We start from the raw sequence: 18189 nt of genomic DNA on the forward strand, positions 1-18189 counted from the left end.
TCATGCATGGCAGGCCAGGTGCACTGCTGGGGGACCTGGCTGAGATGGACGGATGCTCTCCTGCCAGGAAACAGCCTCACCAATGGGTATCTGTGTGCGGCCAACTGCATCCCCAAAGAGAAGATTGTCATAGGTCTGTTTTAGATGATGCATAATGCTTTTAATTTTTGGAAATTACAAAGAATGTATGTTTCACGGGTGATGGTTAAGAAACCATGGTAATGTAAACACACCCATGGGAATATCCGCCATCAGAGGACAACAAATCTATGCTCAGAAGGTTCTTGCTCATACATTCCAGTTTAGTGTGGGCTTTAAAAAATACAACTGAAAACAAATCCCCCACCTCAAAACAAAACAAACAGAACTCAGTGGAAAGATGAGTAAGAAAGAATACTCTGGACCTCAGATGCTTCGGGTTCCCTATCAGACCAGATTAGAAGGAAGAAATCCAAATGACACTGGAAAAAGTGACCAATTCTGAGAGTGAGGCTGGGAGGGTCACGGGAGAGAAAGGCCAGTGAAACAAAGCCACCAGATGTTGTGCTAAGGGGACACGAAGGACTTGACTTTGATAGTGACAAAGATAGTAAGGCAATGGAAAGATTCTGGGAATAGAGAGTCTTGTATGATAACCTGTTTTTGTTTTTAAAAACATTTACTAGTTTTCTAACTATAAAGTAGTACTTACAGCTCGTTATAAAAATTAAGGAAAAAAAAAGAAAAAGACATAAATCATTCACGACTCTACCAGCCAGAGATTATCATCAATTAGGTATATTTGTGCCAGATATTTTATTTGTTTGTATGTTTATGAGTATACTAAGTATGGATGTTTTATATTTGCTTTATTTCCAAAAAATATTTCATATTTTTAAACATGGTTGCAAACATTTTGTGGGTTCTAAAGCATTTCATGGAATCAATATACCCTACTTTATTTTACTATTTTCCTTTAACCATTAGTATTATCTTAATTTTTTTTGCCATTATATATCATTCTGGGGTGAACATCTTAACACACATTTAGAATTATTTCCTGAGACTAGATTCCAAAAAGTAGAATTACTGGATGAAAAATGAAGATATTTTTAAAGCTTCCAATGCATATTGCCAATTACTTTCCAAAACCTTTTTATAAATTTACTCTCACACTAGCAATGGACATGAATGCCATCTCGTTGTACTCAATGCAGGAACTGTATCTGTTTAAACTTTAACTGAATCCTCAATGTCTACTTAGTTCTAGATTGGTCCCCTACACAAGACGACATGAGGGAGTGTGTGCTCCTAGTGTTCTTGGCTTTGTGCTCTGCCAAACCTTTACTTCGTCCTTCACACATGATGCTGCAGGACATGGAGGACGAAGGTGATGACACTGATGCTGACAACTCTCTTTTTCCAACAAGAGAGCCAATTAACCCCTTCTTCCCATTTGATCTGTTTCCAACATGCCCATTTGGATGCCAATGCTACTCGAGAGTTGTGCACTGCTCGGATCTAGGTAAGAAAGCACATCAACTTGTTTTGGAGAAGAATGTCGTTCTGACAAAATTAAAAGGATGGGAAAAGTACTCACTGAAATTTCAAAAATCAGCTCACTGATTATAAAGTAATTTTTTTAAATTTTTGAAAAGTATAACAAACCTCAAAGTACATCCAAACTTATTTTAAAAATCCAGAAAATCAAAGGAAAATAATGGGAATTTCATACATAGACCGTTTCCTTCTCTTCCCAAATTTGAATCAAAGTGCTTCATTTTAATTCCTTCAGAGAGAATGGATATCACTGTGGTTTCATCTCAGGGTGTCAGGAGGTTGAGATTGTGCTTTCTAGTAAAATTCTACAATAACAAAAGAGGTTGCCTGTCCAGAACAGTAAATAGGTTATAGAGTTTATGAAATCTCTAATCTAGATATTTTAAAGACAATGCTCTATTGGTTCTGAATGATCTGGGTTTAGAACTGTCTAGAAAAGAAGTGGCTGAACTAAATTACTTTCTAAAGTCTTTCAAAAATGTGTAATTCTCTGCTGAGTATTTTATTCTTTAATACTTCTAATGAAGGTACTCTCCAATAGAGGGGCACACTTACACCCAGCTCAGGGAGAAGGTGTGATGAGAATGCACATCAAGAGTTATTGTACTCGGCTATTTCCACAAGAGGGGCTGGCTCAGACCTGCCCTCCTGTAGAAAGCCAAGGTCTGGCACACGCCTCCCATTCTGGGGCTGGAGGCCCATCAGGGCCACTTCCAGAGCATACGGGCGGATGGTGCCTCTGAAAGCTTTAGACTCACTTCCTACTGCCACATTTGTGGCAATAGTCAAAGCTTGTTAAAATCCACTTAAGAGACTTGAACAAAGTGTGTTAATATGGGACAAAATGAGAGAGGGAAACAAAACCCATTCAGAAAAAGAGGAGATTTCTTATGAGCTGGAATCTCTGGGAAAGTCTTAATGGAATATACAGGCTGGGGAAAAATGGGTTTTAAGCTTTACCTTTGGCATCATTGTGAGAAAGAGGTGACAAGAGTCAAGGAATGTTTGAGGAAAGCTAGTCTGGAAGCACATGCAGAATGACTGTGGGAAGAGCAGCAGCAAGGAGAAATGCAGTAGCTGAGACAGACCCTGGTGTGAGAAAAGGTTTGAGCAAAGGAATATCAGAATGTCCTGTTGTTTCTAAGCTGCATCCCAGGCAGGACAAAACTCTACTATTGGTCGAGTTGGTGCACGTGAAGGCACTCCGTAAAACAGAAATCAGAATAAAAATGTATGTGTGTACTTGGACACATCTAGATGGACACTGGGTTGGTTTTGGGTAAGGCTATGACTAAGGAGATGTTCATCTTTAGCACACATCGTCCTTGTGTGATGGCCTTTGTACTTGCTCCAGAGCAAAGTCATGTGCTTCAACTTGAAGACCTTGGAGGAAATACTGTGTACCTCTGCTCCAACACACGACTGTCATCAAAGGACTGAGAAAAGGTGAACTACCTCAGGACAGACAGCTGGTTGCAAACAGTGTTTTCCTTACATGGTCTCCTGAATATTTAGCTACTGAGCAAAATTCACCTAAGAATATTCGTAATAATAGTCCGACATTCACCTTTAAAATGACACTCACCTCCCCCATGATCACTGACGACGAAAAGGGTCTGGATACTCGTTCCTCTTTCTCCCTCAGGAAACGAAATTCTTTTCAGAGCTTCCAATTCCATAAGGGATAGGGTAGGTTAGGTCTGTCAAAGTCTATGTCACCAGGTCCTTTCTGCAGAAGCTCCAGCTTCCTACAGGCTCCTCACTTCATTTTCTGAAACCAACAAAACTGTTACCTTGCTAACCTATCAAGTTACCCCCTTTTCTCTCTTTCTATCTATGGTCAAACTTCTTAAAAAACTTGTCAATTTTAAAGTATGGAGGGAAAAGTATTGGGGACTGTTGAGTGGAATGTTGATATTCACAGTATTTAGATATTGAACTCTTCAGTTTGGGGCTGCTAACTATACTGCTACTCTTCAGGAGGAAGGATGGCTCCACCAAAAGTGTACTCACATCTGAAACTCACTGTCAAATGCATAAAAAAAGATGAATTGACGGATGGACAGTAAGTATAGTTTAGTAAAATGCTGATGGTAGAAAGAGAATATGGGTTTTTACTGTCAAATTTTTCAACTTTTCTGTATGTTTGAACATTTCAATAATAAAATGAAAAAAAAAACAAGAAAAATAAGAAGGCCCCATGGTCATCAAGCTTAACTACTGTGTGGAACACCTGACAGCAAGCAGGGATGGGAGTGCTCAGCCATGTAGGGAAAGCAAGAAATGCACCACATACAGCTCCTAGTAATTTTCTGCTAGGGGAAAAGTACATTTAATAATTTAATAACATTTAATTAATAATTTAATTAACATTTGTTGAGTATCTACACAAAGAGGAAGATGCCGCTGTACCTTCACTTCATCTAAGATGACAGAAAAGAAAGCTATTACGGTACCCTCAAAGAGGAATGGTGACTAACAGGTGGGCCCAGGTAACTCCAAACTAGAGCAATGGCTGGAAAAGAACTAATGCTGTGGTTGATGACTTCAGTAAAGGTATACCGCACACCTACATGTCAACGATAAGTTACTGATGAACAAGTTGTTGTAAATTAAATAATTTACTACTACTTAGAGGAGCTCATTATTAAAGGAAATAGGCAGTAAAGTTTTTGATAATGTACATGAAAATAACTATCTTATCTATTTTCTAAGAACAACTTTCTACGTTTTGAGACTTCTTAAAATGATCAAAACCCACAGGCTCCAATTTAGCACTACAACAGCCTGAAAATTTGCAAAGAATGTTAATATTCCTCAGCTAAAAGTACATCAGCAGAAGCTGTGCCTCAGCTGTCGGTCACGTTGGCACGCCCCAATTTACCTCCGTTTACTGTCACCTTGCAGAAGACGAGCAGTGACAGCTAGACCCAGCTAAACATGTTGTAAAAATAAATAAGTTACTTGAAAAGGTCTTTAGGCCTTTCCAAAGAACAGTGGTTTTCTCATCTGTTACATGTTAAGTCATCTTTTACCTAACGGCAACTGTGGATTTTAACAAATGCACATTTCTATCATATTAGCAATCTTGTCTTCAGCATATAACATGTATGTAACATGTTTGTTTATCTCTCAGGTTTGTCCTCCGTCCCAAGCAACATTCCATTTGATACACGAATGCTTGACCTTCAAAACAATAAAATTAAGGAAATCAAAGAAAATGATTTTAAAGGACTCACTTCACTTTACGTAAGAATATATGCTCATATTTTCAAATATTTAAGTGAAAATTTTTATCACTGCTAAAATGATTACTCATATTGTGTTCGCGTAAACCAGTCTTACTTTTGTGTGTGTGAAGCATGACAAAATCTCTGTTATTCAGCAGTGTTCTGGTTAACGAAAAATTACAGATTTAATTCAATTAATAATTTAATTCAACTGACGTTTACTCAATAACAACCAGGTGAAAGGCAGTGGGCTAAGAATTTAAGTAAACAGTCCTTAAATGAGCTTACAATCTATTTAGGTAATCACAGTCACTATACACTAGAATAAGACTATGATTATTTATAGTTACTCATTAGCATACAGCGTAAGAAGATCTGTACCCAAACCCGTTGACTTATCTTAAGACACCACAAATCTCTAACAGCAGTACACGCAATATATCTAATTGAATAATACATACTTGTATGGCTTTTTTTCTACACCCTTAAAGATAAAAAATAATTTTTCCTTACCATATTTTAATTTTCTAAGATTTAAGATTCCTATTTCTCTACTTAACATTTTGAGCCTCTAGATTTTAGCAAGTAAAATTTTTATTTAATTTGGATTGGGTTTGGGGGAGAGCCTGATTCCACACTGATTCCCCATTCCATGGGGTGTCATCTCTTCCCCTCAGTGCTAGGTGTTAGGGTGGGACGGCCTTGCTTTTCTGCACTAGGCTACTGTGGTAAGCCAATATTGCTCTTCTAGGCCATTCTCAGGCTGTGCTGGGGACAAGAAATGTAAAGCCTGTCGTCTGCAGTGGTTATAGCACTAAGAGAAGGGAGAGACACCATGACGACAGCCGTCTCTTGCTGCTATCCATGTAGACCTGTTCTCTTCCTACATCCGAGATGTGAGGCCACCCTGGCTGCCAGTCATCCTTGGGTCAGTGCACAGACTCTGCTGACCTGTCCCAGCTGGCAGGGAAAGGGAACTTTTGAGTCCCATTATGCAAGCCAGTGTCTGTCTGTCAACTGGATGAGCAAGGCACTTAGGGCGGTCATGTTCTGGGCACCATGAGAGAGGCTCTTTACTAGGCTCTATCACTCAATCCTCGTGCCAAGCCAGCCTGGCAAGGAGTGGTACCTGGAGGGAGCAGCCTCTGCGAAGTCACCCTCTTCCCTATGCTGCCAGGAGGCCACGCTTGTAGGGCCTTGACTGCTCCTTTTCCTTTCCAACGTACTGTGCAGACAGCTCAGATGTGGGAAGGCTCCACACACACTACAGCTTCCAGAAACAGAGCAAGGGGAAGAGCACACATTTATCCTCTAACTGCAGCATCACTTAACCACTGAGACCATTAGAAACAGCACAGTGGGTTCCACCAAGGGGCCATTCTGCCCACCCCACTAACCTCAGGCCACAGGAACTTTTAGAGAATGGCAAGGCCCTTTTTCTACCCTCAGAAGTTGGAAATAGAGCCTATGAGCGCTTCTACCACTTCTTCAACCTATATTCAGCTATACAACCACAAGAAGAGTAATTAATGTCATATTTAATACTGAAATCAGAAACAGTTTTTAATTTAATTTGCCATATTGTTGTTTTATTACATTACATTTTAGGAGTATTCCAGGGCCTCAGTCCACATGTGCTCCCATTATTCACTGGGAGATGAGAATCTAGAAGATGCCAGGAGCTGTTTTAGGCCTATTTTCTTTCAGTCAGTTTTCATATGGTGCTGTGTTGAGGGCGAGCGTTCTGTACTCAGGTGGTCCTGGGCTCAATCTTGGCTCTCCCAGAAGTGTGCACCGAGAAAGTGGCTGCCCTCTCGAAGCCTGCCCTCTCTCAGCTGTCACAGTGGTGTAACGATAGTATGAATTCAGAGAGGTTACTAGACTAGATGAGTGAATGCGTGGAAGGAGCTCAGTGCCCAATTGTTAACTACTTTTTTTTTTTTTTTTTTTTTTTGGTGAGGAAGATCAGTCCTGAGCTAACATCCATGCCAATCCCCTTCTTTTTCTGCTGAGGAAGACTGGCCTTGAGTTAACATCCGTGCCCATCTTCCTCCACTTTATATGGGACGCCGCCACAGCATGGCCTGACAAGCGGTGCATCAGTGCGCGCCAGGGATCCAAACCTAGGCCGCCAGCAGCGGTTTGCACGCATTTAACCGCTACGCCATGGGACCGGCTCCTATTAACTACTTTTGACACCAGCCTAGTGTTTCCAGACTGGCCAATGTACTAATGTAAAGCACTTTTTAAAGCACACACTTTAAATTGTGGGCATGATGTGTATTTCGAAACATTTATTTAATTATAATATCATCTTATATGGTACCTGTCAAGAATCAACATGTTTTTTAGATATTCTATCAATTCTCTGTATTATGTTTTAGCTGCCTGTTTGGCATTCTGGTTCTTACACAAAGGTCAGTCCAGCATTCGAGAACAAGTGGGATCATTTACACACACACACATGCCCAGTTCACTTCCAGCCCATTATTACAGCCACATTCCTCATGGAGACTCGCTGCCCCACTTTTGAAAGGCTATACTTTTCTCATCTCTGTCCTGACACAAAACCACACTGTTTGGGGCTCTGTGACTGCCCCTTTTGGAATTTTCCTGTGAGAGCCCACACTGAAAGTGCACTTTAACTGGAGACACTCTGATAACCAGACTCCTGGGGCCACATCTCACAGCAGTACATGAAAACTCTTACCCTGTTTTGTGTTACTTGTGCTTCCTCTTATGTAGCTCTGACAATGGCATGTCTTAACCAGAAAAAAGCACACAAAACCCCATGCAGGATGGTTGGGTTCACTCAGGGGCTCCTGACAGTGGCAGCCACAGGAAGTGCACAGGATAGGAAGAACAAAGCAGGGAGGGCAGAGGGCAGGCAGACAGGAGGCAAGTCACTTTTCCTCACTTCATTTCCTTATCACTGAAAGGAGAGAAATACTTTCTGCTAAATTTACCTCACGAGGTTGAGTGCAGATGTGCCAAGTTGTTAAATGCCCCCATATTTCACTACAGAAAAATGAGAACAAACTGTTATTTGGCATCATACGTTCAGAAAGGAGCGTATTTTACCAGGTGGTAACACAATGCAGTCTCAACGCTTCCCCTGCACATTTAACCTTTCTCAGGTGAAATGTTTCACAGGCGCAATCTGTCCGAAAGGAGGGTGAGAGAGGGAGGAGCAAAGGTCAATAGTGAAGCCAGGAAAATGGTATTAAAGTGAGCTGAACTGCCGAAGTATTTTATTTCTTCTGTAGAACAACAACAACAACAAGAATAACACCAGAAAGGCATATTAAGTCAGTCTGGAAAGAGCAGGAACATTGTTGCAGAATAGGACTCAGGGCAAAATTCATAAAAGGAATGAATCCAGAGCAGCTCCTTGAAAGAATGAGAGGATCCTGATTAGTAGAGAAGGCTAAGAAGTCCTTAGGGATGCTAAGTCACCTGCTGTCACCCTTGGGAAACATCGAAAATTCTTTCCGCAAAATCTGGCAGTCAAACAAGGGCTAAGCTTTGTTAACTTTGCAGTGAAAATAGTTACTAGGGTGACTGACGAGTCCTGGCTGCTCAGGACTTCCCCCGTTTGAGTTCTGAAATTCCCATCTCCCAGCAGACTGAGGCGGCTGCCATCAGCAGCCTCAACACGTCACAGGGCCTCGCTGTAGAGAACGAAGAGCCAGGCTGCTAGGAGCTTCTTTACTCTCTGGGCTTGTCTCCTCTGAAGGGCGCTGCCATGTGGCACTGACAAACAGCCACAGAACTGGGAAGGGGTTGAGTCATTCCTTGGGACCCACTACTCTCTCCTTAGTGTCTGAAATATGCCAGAATGCTGAGGGCACTTTGTAGGAGTTGATTCCTACAGACTTCTACTCTGCGAAAAATGGTAAACACTAAACATAAAAGAAGTGAGGTTTTAAAAGTAGACAAAATCATGCATTTGATGTATTTGGTGTGCAATAAAATTTGTAGAGTGAAGAGATTTTAAGATAAGATAAAGATAATACTTCATACTTCACTTCATCATTCCATGAAGGGAAGTAGGAGCAGGGAGACTTAACCACGTGAACACATCACCTACTCAAAGATAAACCAAAGGCATAAAACAACTATTAAAGCTTTGCACTGTGCCAACTCAGCAGTAATTTTTTTTTTTAGCTTAGATTGGGCTGAGGAATTACTCACATGGTTAATCAAGTATATGAATTTCATGACTGACTAATCACTGTAGAATATCAGTAAATCAAATCCACTTCCTAATAGGGTGTAACTTTTTATGCTTTATCTAGGCTTTGATTCTGAACAACAACAAGATAACAAAGATTCACCCAAAAGCCTTTCTAACCACAAAGAAGTTGCGAAGGGTCTATCTGTCCCACAATCAACTAAGTGAAATACCACTTAATCTTCCCAAATCATTAGCAGAACTCAGAATTCATGATAATAAAGTTAAGAAAATACAAAAGGAGACATTCAAAGGAATGAATGCTTTACATGTTCTAGGTAAGTTTTGGCAAATGAATGGGACATTTTGAAATTACAAGCAATACACAGATGTAGAGATCTTTATCATCAGTATTAACTTTTAAGACTGATAATTTCCAAAATTAATTTTTTGAATCTAATAATCTTTAACTAGATATGGCATTTATAAATCAATTAAAGTATCAAACAAAATTGATAGCACTTAAAGAAATATGCCTTTTGTAATACACACACATGCACTCTTAAGAATCCCCTCTGAAACACCTAGTGTGGTATCTGTGTTCTGACTGCCCTAAGTGGTAAAATCTGTTACTTAAAGCTAGTATTTTTAATGTATTGTATAAATTACAGTCATGCACTGCATAACGACGTTTTGGTCAACGACGGGCTGCATATACGACAGCGGTCCCACAAGACAGTACCATACAGCCAAGCTGTGTGTAGTAAGCTATACCATCCAGGGTTGTGTAAGTACACTCTGTGATGTTCGCATAACCACAAAATCACCTAAAGACGCATTTCTCAGAATGTAGCCCTGTTGTTAAGCGACACATGGCTCTACTCAGATATAATGTACAAAATTATTTCAGATACGATTTGGAATGTACATCTAACTTTTCATTATCTGCTTTAAGATTACTGAGCTAAGGAACTTTTTGTTGTATATTTTAAATTCCACTCTATTTTATTTCTAACACTCATGGTATAACCATGCCATGGTCCCCCTACAATATCCATTCAAAACTCCTAACCAATGTTCTCATTCACGTATTCACTTATTTAATTCAACCAAGTGCCTGGCACTCTCACTTAATGGTATTTCCTCAAAGTTATATTTCTGTTACTCAAATAATTTCTCACTGACTTATAATTTAAAAGGTTTAGGTGACAAATGTACACTGGAAAACACAAACATTTTGAATTATATGAAGGATGATCTTTTTTCTGATGTAATATTATTACTACAACGAAACCTTGATTATGTTCATGGTTATAAAAGAGTGATAATAAGTTATTGATTTAGTAACTGAAAACAAAATAGTGACCTGTTCTATATTCCAGCCTATGTAATATAAAGCAGTCTTTTTCTGAGACTGACAGAAAGGGGAGTAGACAGACATAGAAACAGTTATATGGAGTGAAAAAAGTCTGAAGGATGAAGTTCATACTTCTCAGAATTTTCTTGGGATGTGTATCTCTGCATCGTGAGTTTCCTTCATATACAACATACGTATGCTGAATTATGTATTTTCTCCCCACAGAGATGAGTGCAAACCCTCTTGATAATAATGGGATTGAACCAGGGGCATTTGAAGGGGTGACAGTGTTCCACGTCAGAATTGCAGAAGCAAAACTGACCTCAATTCCTAAAGGTTTGTATTTACTTTATTTAAGATAAAGTATTTTTTAAAAACTGTCATCTTTAAATGACCATTAAATGTAATGTTGTAAACTATATATACATTGTCAAAACCACACTGCAGTTAGAATCCTTTTTACAGTATATCTGGTCAGTGTAGCATGAAATTTAGTGTTTTCTCACACACACATCAAGAGCCATATGTAGTGCTTTGTTTTTTGTATGAAACCAGAATCTTTTTTTCCCCCAGTAAGAACAAACATTGAGAAGCAAAGAACTTTTTATTTTCCTTCTCTTTCCTGACATTCACTCATCTGTATTTGTGATTCTGTGAAGCAGCAGTTAGAGGTGAGAAGTCTGTAAAGAAAGCAGAGGAACATGGATGGACCTGGAGGGTATTACGTTAAGTGAAATAAGCGAGAAAGAGAAAGGCAAACAGGGCATGATTTCACTCATATGTGGAAGATGAACCAACACATGCACAGATAGAACTGTTTGGTGGTTACCAGGGGCTAGGAGGGTGGGGGGTGGGCACAAGGAGTGGAGGGATGCACTTATATGGTGACTGATAAACAATAATGTACAACAAAAATTTCACACACACACACAAAAAAAGCAGAGGAAGACGCGTGGGGTCAGAGGCTGTCTCCCAGCTGTGCCACAGTGGTTCTGGGTGGGCCTGTGAGGCTGGACTGGGGTAGACACTGGATCTGGCAGGGATGGGCATGCACTCTGGGCAAGGCACTCTGGGCCCTGTTTCTTCATAAGGTCTCAGAACAGTGTCAGGCACACGGTGAACACCCTCTCATGACACGACCCTTAACAGAATGAGCACGGTGCTCTTTATCATGTGACCCGAAGCTGCCGCCTCACAGTAAAACACTTCTTCAGTTTGCTACTGGCCCAGTTTTCTAGGGCATTACTCAAGCACTCGGTCTGATTTCACTAGACAGGACTGCCTTTCTCGGGACCCACAGTCAAAGTCTCGCTTTCCTCATCCTGACAAGGGCTCTCTCTCCCTCCCTCTGCTATGATGACTGCCTGCACCAGAAAGAACCCCTGTGATTAATAACATTTTCCTTTCAAACTGCTCTTTCAGTATCCACAGTAAAAGCAGTGACTTCACCATAACTCCTTTTCTACTACTCACCTGATCCAGAAGATTAACAAACGTAACTGATCATTTGAAAGACACAGCAAAGCTGCTATTATTAATCAAGTGGTGCTCTTCCACTTAGAGAAAAATCACCTAAAGTAAAAGTGGAAAGAATTTTTTTATACAGGAAAATCAGTTTAATTCTGAACTATGCAATTAAAAAACCACCTTAATTTAGCTTTCAAAGTGGTGGCTGTTTTTCTACAAGAAACCTAAAATGTTATATATTTACCTTCTCATCTTTAGACCAAAAATACAAACTCTACTTAACAAGTCAAACACATAAAATCCCTTCCATACGCTGGAAGCTGACACAGAGGAGAGGGGAGGGGCAAGGCAGAAGGACAGAGGGCGAGGGGAGAGGATGTGCAGGAGACGAGGCCGCTCCCCAGAGCTGGGGCTCAGCTGCATCCCCGAGTTGACACAGTTTTTCATATTCACACCTGCGGCCTTTCCTAGACTGCAGAACATCCTGAAAGCAATTCTCGTCAAGTTTCAAAGCATATCTTAAAAATGAAGTTTTAACTTCTCATGAAGTTCTCAAGATTCTTCCAAAGCCTAAAGGAACATTTTATGCCTTTAGAAATTTAAATTGGAATCAAATCTCTCAACTTACATAACTACTCCTTCAAGATCCCTATGCCATTCAAAAGCCAGTTAAGTTTTTGTTCTTATAATTTATTTGCTAAAACGTTAAGGCTGGCTGCTTAAATGTTTAAATGTTATAATTCAATCGTCACCACCCCTTGTGGCAGCATGAATTAGGCAGGGGTCCAAAGGGTCCTTACCAGACCTGACAAGTTAACATAAGGATAGTGAAAAATGTTTTCCTTCCTATTCATTTGGAAAATTCTACTACATAATACTATTGCGTGGAGGAGAGGAGAAACTTGTTTGAAGATAGGGCAGGAATAGAAATACCTGTACAAAAGTATGCTAATGTTTGTTGACCAACATTGAACTCCTACCACACCTTTGCTCAGTTATTCTACAGAGGCTACACTCTTCTCTTTGGTTATCTACCTTTTCCATGCCCTAGGGGACAGGACAGTCCCCTCAAGTTCTACAAACCCTCTTCCAAGAAGTTTCCCCGACTCCCCAACATGAACAGAGATTGTGCTCTTCTCTGACTTGCTACAACGTAGACTACAATAGGCTGGCACACTCTGATATTTTCCAGTGATTTTTGTTTACTTTTAAAATTCAAAATAGATTCTGGAATCAACATAAATTCAGCCATGAAGAGTACTGATATTCATAAGGATGCTTCAAGTACCTTCAACAGCCTTTACCACTAATGTATGTCTCAGCAAGTTGGAAAAAAAGAGCGCTAAGTAGAACCTTTGGTTGACAAATAATACCTTATATATAGGACTAATAAAATGAGGTCTGACAGTTTTCTGGTTAGTCTCTCTCATTCCAGCTCCAGTTAATATGGGGAGGGCTGGGGTCAGGACCCACAGGTTTGAGGATAGAAGGTGCAAAGATTCACAGAGAACCTGCCATGTGCCAGGTGACAGTGCAGAGGCTTCTCTTAATTTATGCAGAAACTACTACTAATTGAAAAGAATAAATACTGCAGAGAGTCAAACATATCAAATAGAGTAAAAGTCCATGTGTTCATAATGATACTAAAAAAATTCACTAGTCACCTCTGGGCATTGTACTAATTCATTACTTGAAAGGGCCAAGCATTTATGCTGCCTTTTCTGTAAAAACAGTATTATAAAGTAACTAAACAACTGATGAAGAAAAATTCTTTAGAGAATAATTCTACCTAATAAATGCATAAAGAATGACAAAATCAGAAAATGACCATTTTCTGATTCTTTTTTTTTTCTTTTTGTGAGGAAGACCAGCCCTGAGCTAACATTCAATGCCAATCCTCCTCTTTTTTGCTGAGGAAGACTGGCCCCGGGCTAACATCCATGCCCATCTTCCTCTACTTTATATGGGACGCCGCCACAGCATGGCTTAACAAGTGGTGTGTCGGTGTGCGCCCGGGATCCGAGCCCGCAAACCCAAGGCCGCCGCAGCGGAGCAGGTGCACCTAACCACTTGCGCCACCGGGCTGGCCCCCCATTTTCCGATTCTTAATGAAACAATGGATCTAGGTAGCAGTCATCAGTGAATGCTGAGACCACCAAATGAAAGGGTGGTCTTCGGAATCTGACCTGGTCTCTAGATCTAACTATAGGGGCTAGAGGACCAGGATCAACCATATCACACAGAAGCCATCAGCCAGACCCACAAATGCGTATCTCACACAAATCACTATCTGAAACAAACCAACAGAAGAGGGAGAAAAAGGAGAGAGTGTGTGACAGAAGAACTTTCAGGAGATATAAGAACCAAATGTATTCTGTAAACTTTATTTGGATCCCGACTTGAACAAATCAACTGTACACACAATATATTTGAGATCATTAGGGAAATAAATGTTAGATGATATCACTGTTGCTAATTTTGTTAGATGTGATACTGACGATGATTATGTAAAAAAAGAAGACTGTATGAGCTAAATATATCTAGTGAAGTCTTTACAGGTGAAATGACATTATGTATGGAATTTGGTTTTAAATACTCTAGCAATAAAACCCTGAATAAATAAAAACAAATCAATAAACAAGTCAATAATAAACAACTAATGGGGTAGACGAAACAAGACTGGAAAAATGGAGATAATTGTTGAAGCTGGGAACAGCATGGTGGTTCATAATACTAGTTTCTATTTTTGTGTATGTTTGAAATTTCCCATAATAAAAAGTTAAAAAAAAAAGCATATCCCTAAAAAATCGCCTGAATCTATAATGTGAAACTTAACAAGTAAATAAATAATTGTGGGGCTTAGAAAACAACTTAGGTCTTACTTGATCTAACATACACATTTCTTTTGTTATCATCAGAACTACCATCAACTTTACTGGAGCTTCATTTAGATTATAATAAAATTTCAACTGTGGAACTTGAGGATTTTAAACGCTACAAAGATCTGCAAAGGTAAAACTCTCCAAAACCCTAACTTAGAAGTAGCAGTCCCTCTGAGAAGACATCAGTGAAACTTCTTGGAGAATGTGTGCAGGGACCTAGCCAAGATGATCATGGCAGCTAGTGGAGAGGGTGAAGGGAAAACTACTATGATTCCGTCTCTAGAATGGGAGAGAGACACCACATGGAATTAGGAAAAAGATTCTTTTCAAATACCCCTTCGTTGACGATAGGTTAGATAAAGAATTTTCTGACGGAGGGGAGGGCTGTTACATACTGAAATAGGTTATCAAATAAATCCTTGAAATACCTTTCTCTGAACATGTATACAAATAGGACAGGTTTATGTTTCTAACTTGGCTGAGGTGTTTTCAGCTAACTGTATCACACCATTTGCTTAAGAGATGATGCATTTTCTATCATTTTTAGGCTGGGCCTAGGAAACAACAGAATCACAGATATCGAAAATGGAAGTCTTGCTAACATACCACGCATAAGGGAAATACACTTGGAAAACAATAAACTAAAAAAAATCCCTTCAGGACTACAGGAGTTGAAATACCTCCAGGTAAAACATTCTACTTGTATTTTGTAGATATTAGCACTTTTCTTTGTTTTTATGAAACGTAACTAGTACCTGAAGCAAAGATCACGCAGTAGCAAGGGTAACTCACAAATAACCACCCTCCAGGTTGCCGAAGTTTTTTATGCAGCAGGGGAGCATGAGAACAGTTTCTACACAGACACGAGCTAAAATGCTCAGGTACTCATTTCCATCCTCTGCTTCTCCTACTGAAACTACTAAGGCCATTGCGGCAAAGGTACTGACCCAACTAATTTTATGTTTCTGGGGTGGCAGTGGATATGTAAAGGAAGGACTGGTCAGGAGGAAACCAAGGAGGATCACATATCCTCATTCTGGAAACATTTTACACAGGCAGAGCGTGTGGACAAGGCCCCAGATATTTTCACTATCAACGTGGTGCTAGATAGAAGTGGGTATGCTTTTTAAAAAATTCAGGCCAGAATATATAATCAAAAGTCAGTATTTGGAGCATCATGGGTCCACATTTCTTGTTCTTCTTTATTAAGTACTTTTTCCTTCTAATCTGGCAACTCTTCACCAGCTGGGAGGGGCCACAGAATCCTTGGGAACCTGATAAAGCTTTAGACCCTCCCAAGAACAAAAAGGAAGACAGTATTCTGCATATAATTTCAGAGGGTTCTCATCTATGGCCCTCAAATTAAGACTCTCTACTTAATCCCGTTTCACCACAGTCCATTATTCTCATGGGCTTTCGTTGATATACAACATCCTCATCTTCCAAGAAGCAAAAACATGTTGAGAACAAAACTGGGCCTTGAGCCACTTGCTGCTTGTAGATTTCTTTCCAGTGTCTCCTTAAACAAGTTTTGTTCACTGCACTCCTTTGAGATAGAAGCCATCAAAATGGAGGTGCTATAGGCAGGTGTTCATCTCCAGGTATCAACTTTCCTTTGACTTTTCAAATGCGCATTTAAATGTGTATTTAACCTGTGAGCACAGCTGATCTTCCCTCTCTCAGCCTGTCCCACCTTTGTTTACCTTACTCCACAGCTCCGATCTCAGCTTCTGGGCACTCTTAAACCTACTCATACTCTTGCTAGCATTTGTTTTAATGAATCGGATTAGAACACAAACAGAGAACAACACAAGTCATAAGGGTACAATTCAGCCAATGTCCACAAAGCAAACACACCCGGGTCCAGTACTGTTTCCCATCCCTAATAAGGTCAGTGTCGCGGTAGGCTACATCTTACACTGACAGTGAGCTGCCCGGAAATGCACAGGAACTACATAAAGCACTTGTCACAAAATCCCCAAGACTATTAGAGGGCAAAGGGGGCTCCAGCACCAAACTTGAGGCTTTAGCAATGCCTGGAGTTCTCACGACTGGCTCAGATCAACCTCACCAAGACATCAAGGCAGGATCTAGAGGTAACAACAGCCAGAACTGATATCTTAGCTTTGCCAGCAAAAGGCTCCTACTATACTTCTGTGCTGAGGAAGATTCGCCCTAAGCTAACATCTGTTGCCATTCTTTCTCTTTTGCTTGAGGAAGATTCGCCCTGAGCTAACATCTGTGCCAATCTTCCTCTGTTTTGTATGTGGGTTGCTGCCACAGCATGGCCGCTGATGAGTGGTATAGGTAGGCCCCGGAACAGAACCCGGGCTGCGACAAACTTAACCACTAAGCCACAGGGCCAGCCCTGGCTCCTACGTTTTTATATGCCAAAATGCTGTCAGTTAAGTAGATTGTTTTTACTTTCCAGTAATCTCAGTTGCCAAAGAAGACCAAAGAAGGAATTTAAAGGGCTGCTAAAGGGAATGAAGGGAAGCTTTTAGATTGTCCATTCTTTCTGAGTAATAATTTAATTTAGAAAGACATATACACAGCCTATAAAATTGTATTTTGTCCATTGGTACAAATAAAGATTCAACTATTGATGCTGTATTATAGACACGTATTTAAGATGTCAATAGACATATGTCTCTATATAACAACTTACAAAAAAGCAGCTCCAAACTTCTCTCCCTTGACCACAGAAAATGCGAACAATTCTTCACAGTCATATTCCAAAAGCCTAATTCTTGGAGCCTTAAGTTTCATTCTTGTGCTCATTTCTAATACCTTTAAAACACATTATTGTAAATATGGCCCTGAAGTACTCATATACACACAGGCCCCTACATATGTATATATGTACATATATATATACACATATATGTAGAGCAGGAGAGTGGCACGTGCTGACCAGGCAGCGTGTTCTGGGCCTGGACATGAGTTCTAGGCCACACTTCATACACAGAACACTTCTGTGTATTAACCCATGAGCCTGCCTCATTACAAGTATTTAACAAGCACAAACAAATACATATATTTTAAGTGAAATACATGTAAATCAGTGTAAAATAAATAAAACCCATGAGCAAGTGCTGACTATAAACAGAACACTTTCTTTTTACATTTACTGTATATTTTTAATCCATTCTTTTTTCCTACTACAACAGATAATCTTCCTTCATTCTAATTCTATTACAAAAGTGGGAGTGAATGACTTCTGCCCAACGGTGCCAAAGATGAAGAAATCTTTATACAGTGCAATCAGTCTGTTCAACAACCCAGTGAAGTACTGGGAAGTACAACCTGCAACATTTCGCTGTGTCTTGAGCAGAATGAGTGTTCAGCTTGGGAACTTCAGAAAGTAATAGTTAGTAATTAATAATACCCATTTAATATAAAATTAAAAAATTGTTACATTTGGAATACTTGAACTCTATCAATAATGGTGGTATTATGCACATAAGCAAAACGCTATTCCCACATGTTAAGTCCATGACTTACTTTATGACAAAAAATTTCAACAGAATTTTGCAAAAC

General features: G+C 39.9%; 2 protein-coding genes across 4 annotated transcripts in view; one reads left to right on the forward strand and one right to left on the reverse strand.

Annotated features, from left to right (window-relative positions):
- Positions 1 to 18189, reverse strand: part of CENPP (centromere protein P) — a 212276-nt gene that overhangs the window by 96562 nt on the left and 97525 nt on the right. The window lies entirely within an intron of this gene.
- On the forward strand, positions 1251 to 18033 carry ASPN (asporin). The gene is made up of 7 exons (XM_058566120.1): positions 1251 to 1504; positions 4676 to 4788; positions 9068 to 9281; positions 10526 to 10636; positions 14686 to 14779; positions 15197 to 15335; positions 17820 to 18033. Exons 1-7 carry the CDS (start codon positions 1273 to 1275, stop codon positions 18015 to 18017), a joined length of 1101 nt encoding a protein of 366 aa, XP_058422103.1. The 5' UTR covers positions 1251 to 1272; the 3' UTR covers positions 18018 to 18033.

Source organism: Diceros bicornis, chromosome 22, assembly GCF_020826845.1.
Source record: "Diceros bicornis minor isolate mBicDic1 chromosome 22, mDicBic1.mat.cur, whole genome shotgun sequence".
Lineage (NCBI taxonomy): Eukaryota > Metazoa > Chordata > Mammalia > Perissodactyla > Rhinocerotidae > Diceros > Diceros bicornis.

What these genes read in the sequence shown, in the direction of transcription:
- ASPN (XM_058566120.1), top strand. Translation starts at nt 1,273, where the DNA reads ATGAGGGAGTGTGTGCTCCTAGTGTTCTTGGCTTTGTGCTCTGCCAAA. An exon ending in CGCTACAAAGATCTGCAAAG is followed by an intron (nt 14,780 to 15,196) that starts GTAAAACTCTCC and finishes TATCATTTTTAG; the next exon opens with GCTGGGCCTAGGAAACAACA. An exon ending in AGGAGTTGAAATACCTCCAG is followed by an intron (nt 15,336 to 17,819) that starts GTAAAACATTCT and finishes CTACTACAACAG; the next exon opens with ATAATCTTCCTTCATTCTAA.